The 13,208-nt window shown below is 34.7% G+C and overlaps 1 protein-coding gene across 3 annotated transcripts in view; it reads right to left on the bottom strand.

The window, feature by feature from the left end:
- Positions 1-13,208, bottom strand: part of TTC21B (tetratricopeptide repeat domain 21B) — a 39,364-nt gene that overhangs the window by 6,072 nt on the left and 20,084 nt on the right. For 2 of the 3 annotated variants that reach the window (XM_061452449.1, XM_061452439.1), the window contains 8 exons: positions 12,470-12,608; positions 10,458-10,564; positions 7,895-8,083; positions 4,805-4,915; positions 3,695-3,776; positions 2,786-2,936; positions 2,179-2,340; positions 1,581-1,776 (listed from right to left, as the gene is read on the bottom strand). In XM_061452449.1, coding sequence (XP_061308433.1) covers positions 1,581-1,776; positions 2,179-2,340; positions 2,786-2,936; positions 3,695-3,776; positions 4,805-4,915; positions 7,895-8,083; positions 10,458-10,564; positions 12,470-12,608 — 1,137 coding nt within the window. The remainder of the gene's footprint in view (positions 1-1,580; positions 1,777-2,178; positions 2,341-2,785; positions 2,937-3,694; positions 3,777-4,804; positions 4,916-7,894; positions 8,084-10,457; positions 10,565-12,469; positions 12,609-13,208) is intronic. The other variant, XM_061452458.1, reaches the window with a different exon arrangement.

The following is a 13,208-nucleotide window of genomic DNA, read 5'->3' on the forward strand; positions in this document are numbered from 1 at the left end:
ATGTTAAATATTTAAGATGCTGAAGATAATTTGGGCTCAAAATTATCTTCTCCAGGCTCAAGAAATGTTGAAAGCATCCACAGGTGCTTCATCTCAACAAGAAACATTCTGATATCACTAAGACCTATCCTTTGATACACAATAAAAACTTCAGATAGAAACTCACTTGAACTTACTAGACAAGTGGTATTTTCTACTTTTAGAAGTGCCTGTCAAATGTTAGTAACAGGGACACTGTTTCCTATTATTAGGTCTACGGCTCCTAAAAATGTTAAGTCTAAATTGCCTGCATCCAAAAACTATGTATAACGAACAGGATTTTTAGAAGCCACCATTCCATGCAAGAGCCACAGGTAAGTAGTAAGAAGTACAGGAGCAAGTGAGATTTTTAAAATCCTGCCTTATTAGCATGGGGTATAGATGAGAATGGGGCTTGCATTCCAAAACTATGTCCTAAATGTGGAGAGTAGCTCTATCAGCAGCTAACTTAAAAGCTTCTTTTTCTCTGCCTTCCTGGCTCACTGTTGGATTCTGCATCTACACTTCTTTGTAGGGTTGTACTGTATAATATGCTTGCCATAATGGTTTATATAAAATAAAATGATTAAAAAGACCCCACAAAAAGGCCCTCTTCCACATAATCATCAGGTCATCTCCCCTCTCCCTCAGCAGTCACATCTGGCACAGACCAATAACCTCTGAAATCTGAAAAGATTAAAACTGTGTTTTATGTGACCCTGGAGAGAAAACTAAATAGACTAGAGCATTCTTCTTGCTTGAACTGTGTCACCATGTGAAAAGCATTCAGTATTGAAGGAACCTCAGATCAATACTGAGCAGGACTCAGAAGCCAGTACTGGAGGCAGAAGGACACCTTGTGATTCTCAGAACTGCCTTACACACAAGATAACCATCAGCATGCTCACCTGAGACAAGGAGCAGTTTAGCACCCAGTCAATGGGTAGTAGTAACTTGAGTATTTTTTGGCATTCCTACAGACTAAATATGTCTAAAAGTGCTTAAATAAAATCTGTTGAAAGGTGCTGGTAACAAGAGCATCAATTATTAATCCTAAAGTTAATGAGTACAGCAAACTATGAAATAATGAAGATTTCCATTGTAAGGATGAATTTTAAGCAGATGGATAATCTTGTACTGGAATCTAAATTATGCCAAGTTTACATGAAGTACATGAAGGCATCTTATATTTAATTGTTTCTGGTTACAGAATGAAGGTACTGTATCGATTTATATCATCAGACACAGTGCTGGCAAGACTGGGAATTAAAAAGCAAACCCAGCAACTCAAACCAAGCAGCCTATTCACATTTTAGTAACTGGCAATATTAGCACTGAGTTACAAATTTGCAATCCAATGGAAAACTTCTAAAAGACATTGTTATTTCAGCATGGCTTTTTAAAAAAAAAAGTTATATAAAATATTCTTTAATAAGGAAAAAAAATAATTAGAATGAATTGCACTAACACACCACTACTCCTGAATGTAAACCGCAAGACTGGTTAAAAAAAAACCCTGTATTGTGAAAGAGAAGACTGAGGAAATGATACATGTTACTAACCTCAGCCACTACTATTTCAGTGAAAGTGTTCAGTGCTCGCTCAACATTTGATTTCTCTTTGGTTGCCATGAGACAGTAATTTTCCATGATTCGCAGCTGAATGCGACCCTGAACGGTCTGAGGCTTGAGTTCCTTCAGAAGATTTTCTGCTGTTCTTACAGCCAACTGCACAGACTCCTGCTTCTCTGTTGAATTACTGTTATTGGAAAGAAAGTGTTTGTAAAAGTTTATTTTTTAATATACACTAAATTAATTACAAGTTAGTATTGATTCCATGCTAAAGGCACGCCATTTTGTACAAGACAGTTTTGTTACATAGGCATTCTACATTGATTCTCTTCTGTAACCACAGCAGTTCCAACCTAACAAGCTGGGTTTCACACAGCAAGCGATCAGGATTCCAGACAAAAATCTCTGTTTTCTGCTTGAGACTGACTTATTACAGTCTAGAACGGACTCTCACAATACAGTAGGTAGAATATTTGAAGCATTAGATAAGCTCAAACTTGTAGCAATTTAATTTAAGGCACATTATTAAAGAAAAGCAGAGAAAAGGGATGATGGAAGAACCCAAGCAATATTTATTGCATTCACTTACCCTATGTCAGCATCCAAACTTTCAAAGACTTCACCACCCACAGTTTCATTATCTGGGTTCAAACAAATTTCAATCATGTTGTAGACTGCATTCTGTCCCCAGTCACTGTCCTTTCGAGCTTTATTAAAATGCTGGAGTGCACCATTTGGTTCACCTGTGTACCTACACAATTAATGAAAATATTTAAAGATGGGCAAGCAAAATTTCCTGCCTCAAATCCCACCCAAATCTCACAAAGAATCCCAAGTATTTATAAAACAGTTTACACACTTGCACACACTGATAATGCAAGGCTCAAAAAGCACACATACTATTGCAAGGAGCTTGGTTTTGCAGACAAAAACCAGTCTGATAAAATTTGAAAATAAGTAATATATTATTAACCCAGCAAGAATATCCCTCCCATTTAACAAACAGGAAATATGAAAGATGCATGTGAGACAGATAAGATAGCTTTCAGAAGAGAAGAGACTTGCCTGAAGTCCTAGCACCTTAAATAATTAGGAAAGTAGTGCTATACTACCTACCATTTACTTATCACACTATATATAGATATATCTTTGAATGACAATGGGTAAATGAACCTTATAATTATAATTGCAAGTACCAAAGATATAGCCCTTTGCAGTAGTGAAATCCTGGTTCAAGGTTGGCTCTGGAAGAATGTTTTTCAGCCATTAACAGAAATCTTGGGACTTCTTCTAGTTTCCCAGCTCTTCTTAAGAGATCAATTAATCGTGAGAGAGTTGCATAATTATCTAAATATAAAAATAATTAGGACATTGTGATTCTAGTTATTTGCTATATGAACGGCTTAAGAAATAGAGTCTGCCTTTTCTTCACATACAAAAATTATATATGATGTAATGTATAAGGCATATTACATAGCAACCACAGATACAAGAATGAAGATATCAAGTGATACTTGAGATATTTCTATAAAAACCTTTATAAAGATAATTGTACCTCACTTTCAAAAGCACTCAAACAAAAAGATTTGCTGTGCTCTCACGACTCCTTTCACAAAGTCCTCTAAAAAGGTTCACATTCATTATAGTACTGTTTTAAATAGATTTTAGTAGCTTTCTCTCTGGTCATAATCTGCAAATTACTAAGAGCAACTTTATTATAGGAATTCCAAATTCATATAACAAAGTTTCCTTTATTAATTTGAAATAAAAGGCTAGCTTTGCACTCATTCACTTGTTATCTTAAACACAAGAGCAAGTGCTTCACAGTTACAAGTATATAAAACCCTAGCTATATTTGGCTTGAGGTAAACAATGCACATTATATTGCAGCAAAGTAAATTACTGTATATACAATAAATAGTTTTCTCAGCTTCCCCTAAAATAACTTTGTTTTTACATACAGTAATGGTCTTTGTTTATAGGATCTATTGCATTATAAATAGCATATTTCTTTTTAATCATACAAAATTTCTAGATATTTATTCTTCTATCTCATTAGAACTATGTATCAGAAAGAATTAAAAATATCACTGCTAAATATTCACCTGGCTTGCGTTCTAGGAGCTGCTGGAAATGAAAGACAGCTTGTTCATAATCTTGCTTCCTGAACATGAGATCAGCCATCATCTACAATATGGACCAATTTAGAGAAAACAAACCAAAATATTATCATCATTTATAATGAACTTCAGTTCTGCAAAAGCGGGGAGCTGAAAATACAGCTTTAAAGTGCTGCAGGAATTATGCAAGAAGTAAAATGAGTTGGATTTTTTTATTACTCTCTGGAAAATAAACACTCTGTCTAGATAGAGAGGATAACAGTGAGCAGGTACAGGCTCATATTTAGAATTTTCACTTAAGGTAGAAATCAAAAGAGAATTAAACACTTTGGTGTAGCTTCCAAATATGTTTGGTTTTACTTCTACAGCTTTTCTCTTATTTTCTTATAATAATAAATTCCTTATTATTATGTGTAGATTAAGCACATAGAAAAGCAAAATTAGTTTAAAGTTAGGGAGAAAGAAACATGATAACTACTTCAGCATTGGAAGTAAAACAATTATTTGGTTTTTTTTTTCTCCACTGAAAGGTAGTTAATAAAGAGTAGATTTAATAACAGATACTGAGTGCTATTACCCCTGTTCTTGCACCCTACTGGGTTAAGTTCCAGATGTTAGACTGCTGTAAGAAAATAAATTATTCCCATCTTAAAATCATTTTGCTCCTAATGTATTAAAGCAAAAGTTGCTCAGTCTATTGAGCAGTCTCTTAAGCAGACAAGTATGCAAATCCTGTACAAAGAATCTGCAGCTGTGATTAAAAATGCTTAAGGAGGAATATGATTATCTATGATTGTATAAGAATGTAAAACCACCTTAAGTACACAGTTCTTGTCTTCTGGAAGGTTTTTTTTAGACATTTGCTTTAATATTACTGCACTATTAAGATAGAATAAGGGCTGTGATTGCTAGAAACACACTGAATGATTATCCAGCATAAACAGAAAAACATTTTGTTGCAATGGATTTTTCATGTTTCTTGAAATTAGAAGCTGCAGGCTTTCTTAAAAGTAGCATTTCATGGATCCATCATATTGCAGACACACAAACTTTAAAATTAAACTCCTGATACAGGATTAGTATAATATCACATACCATTGTTGCCGCTTCATTATCTTGGTCGTTCCTCAGTAATAAGGAACAATGATGTTCACAAGCATCAGTATCATCTTGTGCAAGATATAAGCGTGCAAGTTCCAACATCGCCTGTACATTAAAATATTCAACTATAAGTAATTCAAAGATGAAGAAAGCTGGTTCAGTTCTGTATTAACCTGAGGCTTCAGAGCCTCAGGGAAAACTTATTTCTCTTCTAAAGTGAGAGCTTTCTCTGCTGTTCCCTGTGGGCTCTTGGTCAAATAAATTAAATTTCCAGGCTCTCACCTTTAAAACAGATAAAACTTTTCTTCACCAGATGGAAATTCTGGAGGTACATTGAATACAGAGCTGCCCAGACAGAATTGCTCTGAAAACTGTTATTTTGGTAAGAATAATTTTCTTGGAAAAAAATGGAAATGCAAGTAGTTTTCAATTCCCTGACAGAATCAAATACCTCATCAACATTTCCCAATTAGTTTTGGAGCATAAGCAAATTCCAGCAGAAAGCACTTTCTTATTTGCATTTCATTTTCTCATTTGCATTAAGACTGTGTGTGGATCCATTTCTGAAGCAACCTCAGAACAACTATTAACAACCCGAAATGTACGTAAGTACGCATCTTTAAGGGTAAAGTTCCATTGTAGACTATTCTGAATAAATTGCCACGGAAAAGTTTATAAACACAAGAGTTACCACAGATTTAATCAAGTTCCTATTGAAGCAAACTAGAGTTAAACCAATCACAAAGCAAAATTAGCATTAGACAAACAGTAAGCAATGTCTCTCCTGGTTAACTTTACATGGTGTTTTGATTTTGTTTTCAAAAATGAGGCACTTATAATTGCATTGTAATTCTTTCTCTCGTTATACTTGCGAACGGCACTTCTGAATCAAAACATATTTTGAACATCCTATTCAGGATATGAAGGCTACTTTCCTAATATTTAACAACTGTTTTCTTCCTACTTCCTGTTTTTCACATATTCAAACATCTACTATATAACTCAGAAAGGCAGGTGGGTAAGCACTGAAGTGATATGGAGACAGCATGCTGTAAGAATTTGAATTATGAATATTTTCTTCAAGCCACTATTCTTTTGTGCACAACAGTGGAAGACTGAAAACCAGTGTGCTGGTCACGGAACACCTCCTGCCGTAGGCAAGACAAGAACACCAGCTGCACTGGTCTTTTATACTAGATTCTAGTGACTGGAAGTGGTCTCTAAATTTCCAACTCCAACCCAAACAATAATGATAATCTGAAATAATGTCCTTGATGCAGACTGTGATACACTTCGAGTCTGCGATCCACTTCGAGTCTGCATCTGGAAACTGCATTGCCTCTTATCTAGTCAGAGAAATGAGGTATTACCTACCAAATTTAACTATGTAAACCAAAACAACACAACACAACCCAACCCAAAACCCTTATGACGTGGACTACAATCTCTTCACATTTAGCTAACTGACTTTTGTTCAAATCTGGTTTGGTTTACTTTGGCTAGAACGCAGAAGAATTTGTTCTGATGAAATACAGACAGCTTCATAGGAATTTCCAATACTTCCATATACAATTTTAAAGAAAGTAAAGCTCTGTGAAGACATCAAGCAAATCAGTGGGTGTTTAACAGCTCAAATTTATATTTAGTAATCTAAAAGAATTCAATTAAATCCTGTACCAGCAATGTTTTTAAAAATGAAAGGAAGAAAACAAGTTCAACTCTACTGAAACTACAGAAATACAAGGAGATGACAGAGCCTTGGGCAACATGGTCTAGTGTGGAGGTGTCCCTACCCATAGTAGGGGGTTGGAACTGGATGATCTTAAGGTCCTTTCCAACCCAAACCATTCTCTGATTCTGTAATTTAAACTGCTTGTGGGCAACCAAAAGCATTTTGTTTCCAATACTCTAAGCAGGGAGCAAGTTCTTAATCAGAAATTCAGTCCTAGATTTTCTGAGATGTCATTGTATTCTGTGTTGCTAGCAAAGCAGAATTAAAGCCAAGATCACCACTAACTGCATCTAGCAGATATTCAGTACAAATGTCAGTGCACAGCATATCTTTAACAATGGGAATCTCTTAATAGTATGATTTTAGCAAGAATGAAAGGAAGTGCTATACTGGTATTTCAGTACTGATGTGAAAGAAAAAAGTAGATTATAGCTTTGTTACTGTATTAGTGGGATAGCATAGACCAGAAGCCATAGCTGTACCTGTACTATGACAGGCAGTTTCCTCACTTTTTAATGGTAGAAAGGGAAGTCACCTTTCTTTGAAGACTTTAAGGATATTTTTATTCCTGTCCCTATTTATTTTTCTATTTCTTCCTCATTCTCACAAATTGCCTTGAGGAAAGCCTGTCTCAAAGATGGTGAAGTTGTGATTTCAAGAATCTAAGTCCTTCCTAAAGCTACAACACATGAGTCCAAGTATTAAAACCAGCTGATATGATGATAATTTAGCACCTGGTGCATCTGACAGCTATGCAATAAGAAGTAGCAAAATAGGAAGTCGTCACATACACCTAAATATACAACAGACTTATGTTAGAAAATCATGGAAATTTGACAAAAAAAAATTAATATATCTATTTTCATCTAAAAAAAACCCCAGTAAACATTTTGTGACTAAAAAGGGAATCCTACCAAATCCAGATAAAAGTCTAAAGCTTCTAAAGCAGATAAAGAAGAGATAGAAATTGTCTCAACTGACCATAATCACTAATACCTCATTCCAGAGGACAGGCAACAAGCAACACTGAAACAATCTCCATTAACACCGGGCGTACGTTACCTGTCCTCAACTGGTACATGAAGACAAGCCCAATATACATTCTAATAGACAACTCCAAGCACATGCAGACTACCACTTGAATCAGGAGTTTGTAAAAGAGACAGAAATTAGCAGAACATACAATTATTTTATCATGATAAGCAATGCAAGGGAGAAAGTTAAAGGCTCTATGTATATCATAAAGAATAAATAATTGCAAATACACTTCTACACTGTGGATAATTAGAAAAATGTATGGCTAGATATCATAACTGAATGGGAAAACAATGCAAAATAGAGGGAGAACTGACCTTGTTATCGGTTCCACAGTGAACAAGAGCTTCTTTGTAAAATTTAATTGCTTTTTCATAGTTTCGCTGGGCTGTGAAATGTTTTGCAATCTCAGCACAAATTTCAGCCGCTAACTGTTTCTGTGTAGAAACTGCATCCAGCTGCTCTATCTGAGCCCGTTTAAGCACTCTGGCTTGTAATTCCCGAGCCTGGTGTGGGGAAAGGAGTGAACGGTCAAAAATTTTCAAAGGAGTTAATTTTATATTACCTAATTTAAAGTGATTTTATTAAATTTTTTTAAAGGTTCTACAAGCACACTATGTAGTTTACAGATGAACACCCCTGCCCCCCCCCCCCAAATAATAAAGTACACACCACCCCAATCTCTCCCTCAATAACTCGTCTCAAACTGCCTTGCTTCTCCAAAACCCACATTAAAAACACACTGAAAAGCAGCACACTCTTTAACACTTCCAAGATGGAATCCCAGTACGCTTTTTAGAAAACACTCTTTATGACAACTGTATGCTGATCCAGTAATGTACATTCTAAAGGGCAGATTTAGAGAACATAATTTTGAGATAATCATAGATACAGTATTTGTGAAATGTAATGAACAGGACATTAAAGCAAAAAGCTGGGAAGGAATCCAGTTTACCCTTTGTGTACTTGAATCAAAAAGAGGTATGAACAAGCTTATTTAATATTCCATCTAAGGAATATTTAGGCCAAATACATTCAATTGAATAAAGATGACACATTTTTATTGGTCTAAATTTTCTCCATATTTGTGTTCCTTGCATTATTTATAACTAACCTTTTCCTCAATCCAAATTGTTATGTTCCAATTCATAACTTCTAGCAAAGTTGTAATCACAAAAATGCTAGGACATCACTGAACAAATCCTCCTTATTAAAGGGAAAAGCAATGCTTTAGCACACAAACTCTGCAGTTCTGCTTAGAGAAATTTTATCAACTCCATGGGTTCCTGTTAAGAACTTAAGTCTCCAAGCTACACAAAAATATTCAACTGAAGCGTTACATGCCTTTTTCTTCTCTTAAAATTAAGCTTTTGATAAGGTATATATAAAGGATCTCAAACTCAAAAGCCACACCCCAGAGGGTGTATGTACTTAACTGCTTTAAGTACAGAAAGCTCGGGAAAAAAAAAAAAAGCAAGCAAAAAACCCTTCAAATTTCATTTTGAGATCTTTCATCTAGGGAGTGATTAAGAAAAGTCCAGAAGAAGCATGGTTCTGATTATGCCTGACCAGTTTTCTTTGATTTCAACTGCAATTCTAACCAATTAACACACAAGAGATTTCCTCTTTCTGCTCAAGCAGTTTTGCAGCTATCTTAACACTGAAATAAAAACTCAGAAGGCCTGTTTGGCTCATTTAAAAAGTTCACAAGTTGAAGAGAAGGAAGCACTAATATTACTCTGCTGCTTCTCATCCCCCTACCTTTTTGCCTAGCAGGGAAGGAGAATTAAAACACAAAGTAAAATACGGGAGGAACTTCTAACATCACACTGACAACTAAGGGGAAAAACCTCTCCAAGAGGCAGCAATAATACAACCAAGCAGTTAAGTCTTGCTAAAATAATCAAAATGTAGGTGGTTTTGTGTAAATGGATGTGGCAAGAAAAGACTTCAAAAATAACTTGTATAAGGAAGGATAGTTTTGAGGAAACCAACAAAAACAACAAAAGAAAAAAGGGGAGAGAGACAAAACAAAGTTTTTGACGTGTGATATAGTGAGAAACCTGACAGAACTAAAGAAGTAAAGAGTAAGAGAAATAGACTGCCTGGGGGAGATTTACTGTAGGAGAATGTGGGGAAAAACGTTAACTTTGAAAGTACATTATGAGGAAAAGCAAAGAAAGATTTTAACAACAGATTAAATAGCAATTCCAGTAGGATTTTAACTCCTATGTACAATTATCATTCTAACCAATCTACATAATTTAATTTTCTGGCTGGTCAGGAGATGCTACCAAGGCTTACTGTTTCTGTAAGACTGGAGATAAAATGGAAAAGCATGTGCTGACCCAACGTCTTGCTCAACCTTTGTGTTGAGAAAGCGTCTCCTAAATGGATTATCTCTAGCTTCCAACTTAGTTCTCAGTGAATATCACTACTCAGTCTGAGTGGTAATATTCAGCTCCAGAATACTACCACAATAACAAGAACAGGTGTTATTATTGCTTTTTAAAATAAAGAGCAGTACAACAAGATGACAGGTAGCCATTGAAAGCTGTTCTAGATTGTTCTGTGAGTGTTCAATGCAGAGCTAAAGATATGTAACCTAGCTGCTCCCATAGCAATGCTCCACACACAAATAAAGGCATAGTAAAAAAAAATGCAGTAAAAGACTGCATTCTGAGATTTGAATTCAGATAGCATTGCTCACAAACAGCTTAAGACTTTCTAACAACTTATGTTCTTTGCATTTCACAGCAGTCACTAATGCTTTCTTCCCAACATGTATGCATTTTCCTCATTCACAGAAACATGGTTAGGATTTGGGATAAAAGTAAGGACATTGCAAGATTTCATAGGTTTTTTCGTTTTTCCCTTCACCTGTTGTAATGAAACAATGGCTTCATCAATCTTCTCCATTTTGCTGTAAATCTTTGCCAGAAGCACCTGGTAACGTACATCTTCCTCCAGAGAAGATGATTCATGACCTGTAAGAATTACATTAAACATTATTCTTGTAAGAACTGATGATCCTAATAAAGAAAGATGAAGCTCTCCACATACTCTAGGCAACACCCTGTAAAAAATTCACATCTCAATCTTATGTATTTAGGATTGTGATCTGACTTGGTATGTTGTTACTGGCCAGAGTAAATATTACAACCTACAGAGTGAGATTTAAGGCCAAAGACACTGAAATGTTCAAAAGGAACAAAAAAAAAAAATTGACTGTATACTTTACTTGCATTCTCAGAAATATGAGAGACAAGCCTGTGATTTAAATGGACAGGAAATAAATCCTCCTTAAAATCAATGAAAAATATACAAATTGACTCAGTGAGTACACCCAAAAAGCATAACATCAATGAAATTTCTACTCAGACTTTAAGCCACCTTTCTTTTGCTAGAGACTGCAACAGACATGAACAGAAACAGTTATTTTTAACTAAATATTTCAGCATCTCCTAAAAAAGCAGCCATCTACTTTTGAATAATGGTTAAAACATATTCACATAAAATACTATTTGAAGAATACATGCTCTCCTGGGCTTATATTGATTTTAATATATTGACAAAGTGGGATCTTGAGCACAGGCCCACATTAAAACATAAAAGTCACAAAAATACATGCTTTATTTTTCTTAAAACAAATAAATAAATAAAATCATATTGAGCTATATACTCTATTAGCAAACAGTCTTCAAAGTGCTGTAATTGTGACATGCTATTCTAAATCAGATTACGCCATGTAGCCAACCATGTAAGATAATTCCCTCCAGTACTTCTCCTGCATTTCATTTTTCTTTCAGAAATGAAGGATATTTCAACATTTCTTAAAAAAAAAATCCCACAAAAAAAACCCTAAAATATTAAACTTCAATAATTTTCCCAATCAGCCAATGAGTTATATATTTTTTTTTTATATAGAGAACGTGTGTACATCAAAGACATACAAAAAAGGATATTGGCTTACATACTTTTTTGCTTCCTTGTAAGATGGAAGAGAAGATTTTAAAGTACACAGGACAAATGTATTTAGTGCTAATTTATCTTTCCACACCAGAAGATCAAGCTGCCTTGAACATGATTATTAAATTAACCAGAGCCTCAAAGGCTTAACTAAGGCAGGAATATAACATTAAATCAGAAGATTTTTTCAGTAAGTAGTAAACAAGACAGAAAACCAACTCTCCCCTGCACAGTATGAAAGGCCAGTAAAAGAGTGACATAAGAAAAATTTACAGAAGGGACTAGGAATAAGACTTAATCATACTAACTATTTCTGTATTCAGATAGCCACAAAAGTTAACAAGTGTAATTCAGCCATTGAAAAGATTTCCTTAATTAAGGGTATAGCTTGACAGCTCACATTAAAACTTCTTAATTGCCTTTTAACAAAAACAAGGAAAAAAATCCCCAAGTTTTAGCTTTGTAAGTGCATATTCCTAATATAAAAGTAGGGTAAAAGAGGTTCCTAAAAGGCATCTTCAACCATTTTTATCTCTTTTCTCTGAAAGACACTGGGTAGTATTAATTACTTAAACAACTACTTCTTAACAGTAGGAATGACTCATCTACACTCAATTCAGAATCACATTTGTCAGCACAGAACAGAAAGAACTTTATATGTGTGCAGCTCTGCCATCGTATTTACTTACTCCATCTACCAGAGATGTTGCATCTTTAAAAGTCCTGGCACAAGCACCTTTAAAGGTAAGTGAAGTTTATTTTAAGTGAAAAATGAGAAATGCACTCTAACAGTTTTCTGTGGTTTTAACAAGAAAAAACAAACCAAACCACAAAAGTTTGTATGGAACTTGTTTACTCCTTGGAATCATGCAGAAAACAAACAATAGAAACTATGTTTTGTTGCAAATTAATAACATTCCTACCAGGCTCACGATCTAAAGCTTGCTGAAGTACTCTTTCTGCCTTTTCATACTGCTTCAGTTTCATTAAAAGCTCAGCCAAATCATAGCGAAGGAATTTCTGTTGACCATTTCTCAATGCAGCCTCATAGTAACTGATTGCCTAACGGGAAGAAATAAAAATCTGACTGTTATTTAAAGATAAATTTTAAAGGCAACAACTTTTCTACTTAAGTATGTAGTGACATGCTGCTTAAGAGTTTTCTTTCTTTTCTTTCTTCGCTGCTCTTGCAACCAAGTCATTTTTAATAAATACTATATTAAAAAGAACAAATATTATTTAAATGCAAGTTCAGGCTTCCAAAAAGGTAATACCAAATTAAAGATGAATAGAATAACTAGAGCCCACATTTTGATAACAGGCATGCATTTACATGGCCTAACCACATTATCACGTTCTATCTTTGACAGGATCACTGGCAATTAAATTACATTTTTAGTAGCTGCTGAAGTTGCATAATTCCAGGCAAATTGGAGTTACAAAGTTCTGTTTTACTGCATACAAAGGACAAATATTTTCCCAAAGTCTACCTGAAATACATGATGATATAAGAAGTTACGAAAAGTTTAAAAATATCAACGAAGCATAATCTAATAGGAAGGAATTTTTCTCTTCATTTCTAAACATAAAAACTGGCAATCATATCAGTTTAAAAAAGTCAAATATTTACTCAAGAAAAAACAAAAGCAATGTTCTGGATTA

Source organism: Pezoporus flaviventris, unplaced genomic scaffold (genome assembly GCF_033815535.1).
Source record: "Pezoporus flaviventris isolate CSIRO_AGI_PZ_B2104156 unplaced genomic scaffold, CSIRO_AGI_Pfla_v1 ptg000001l, whole genome shotgun sequence".
NCBI classification, from domain to species: Eukaryota; Metazoa; Chordata; class Aves; order Psittaciformes; family Psittacidae; genus Pezoporus; species Pezoporus flaviventris.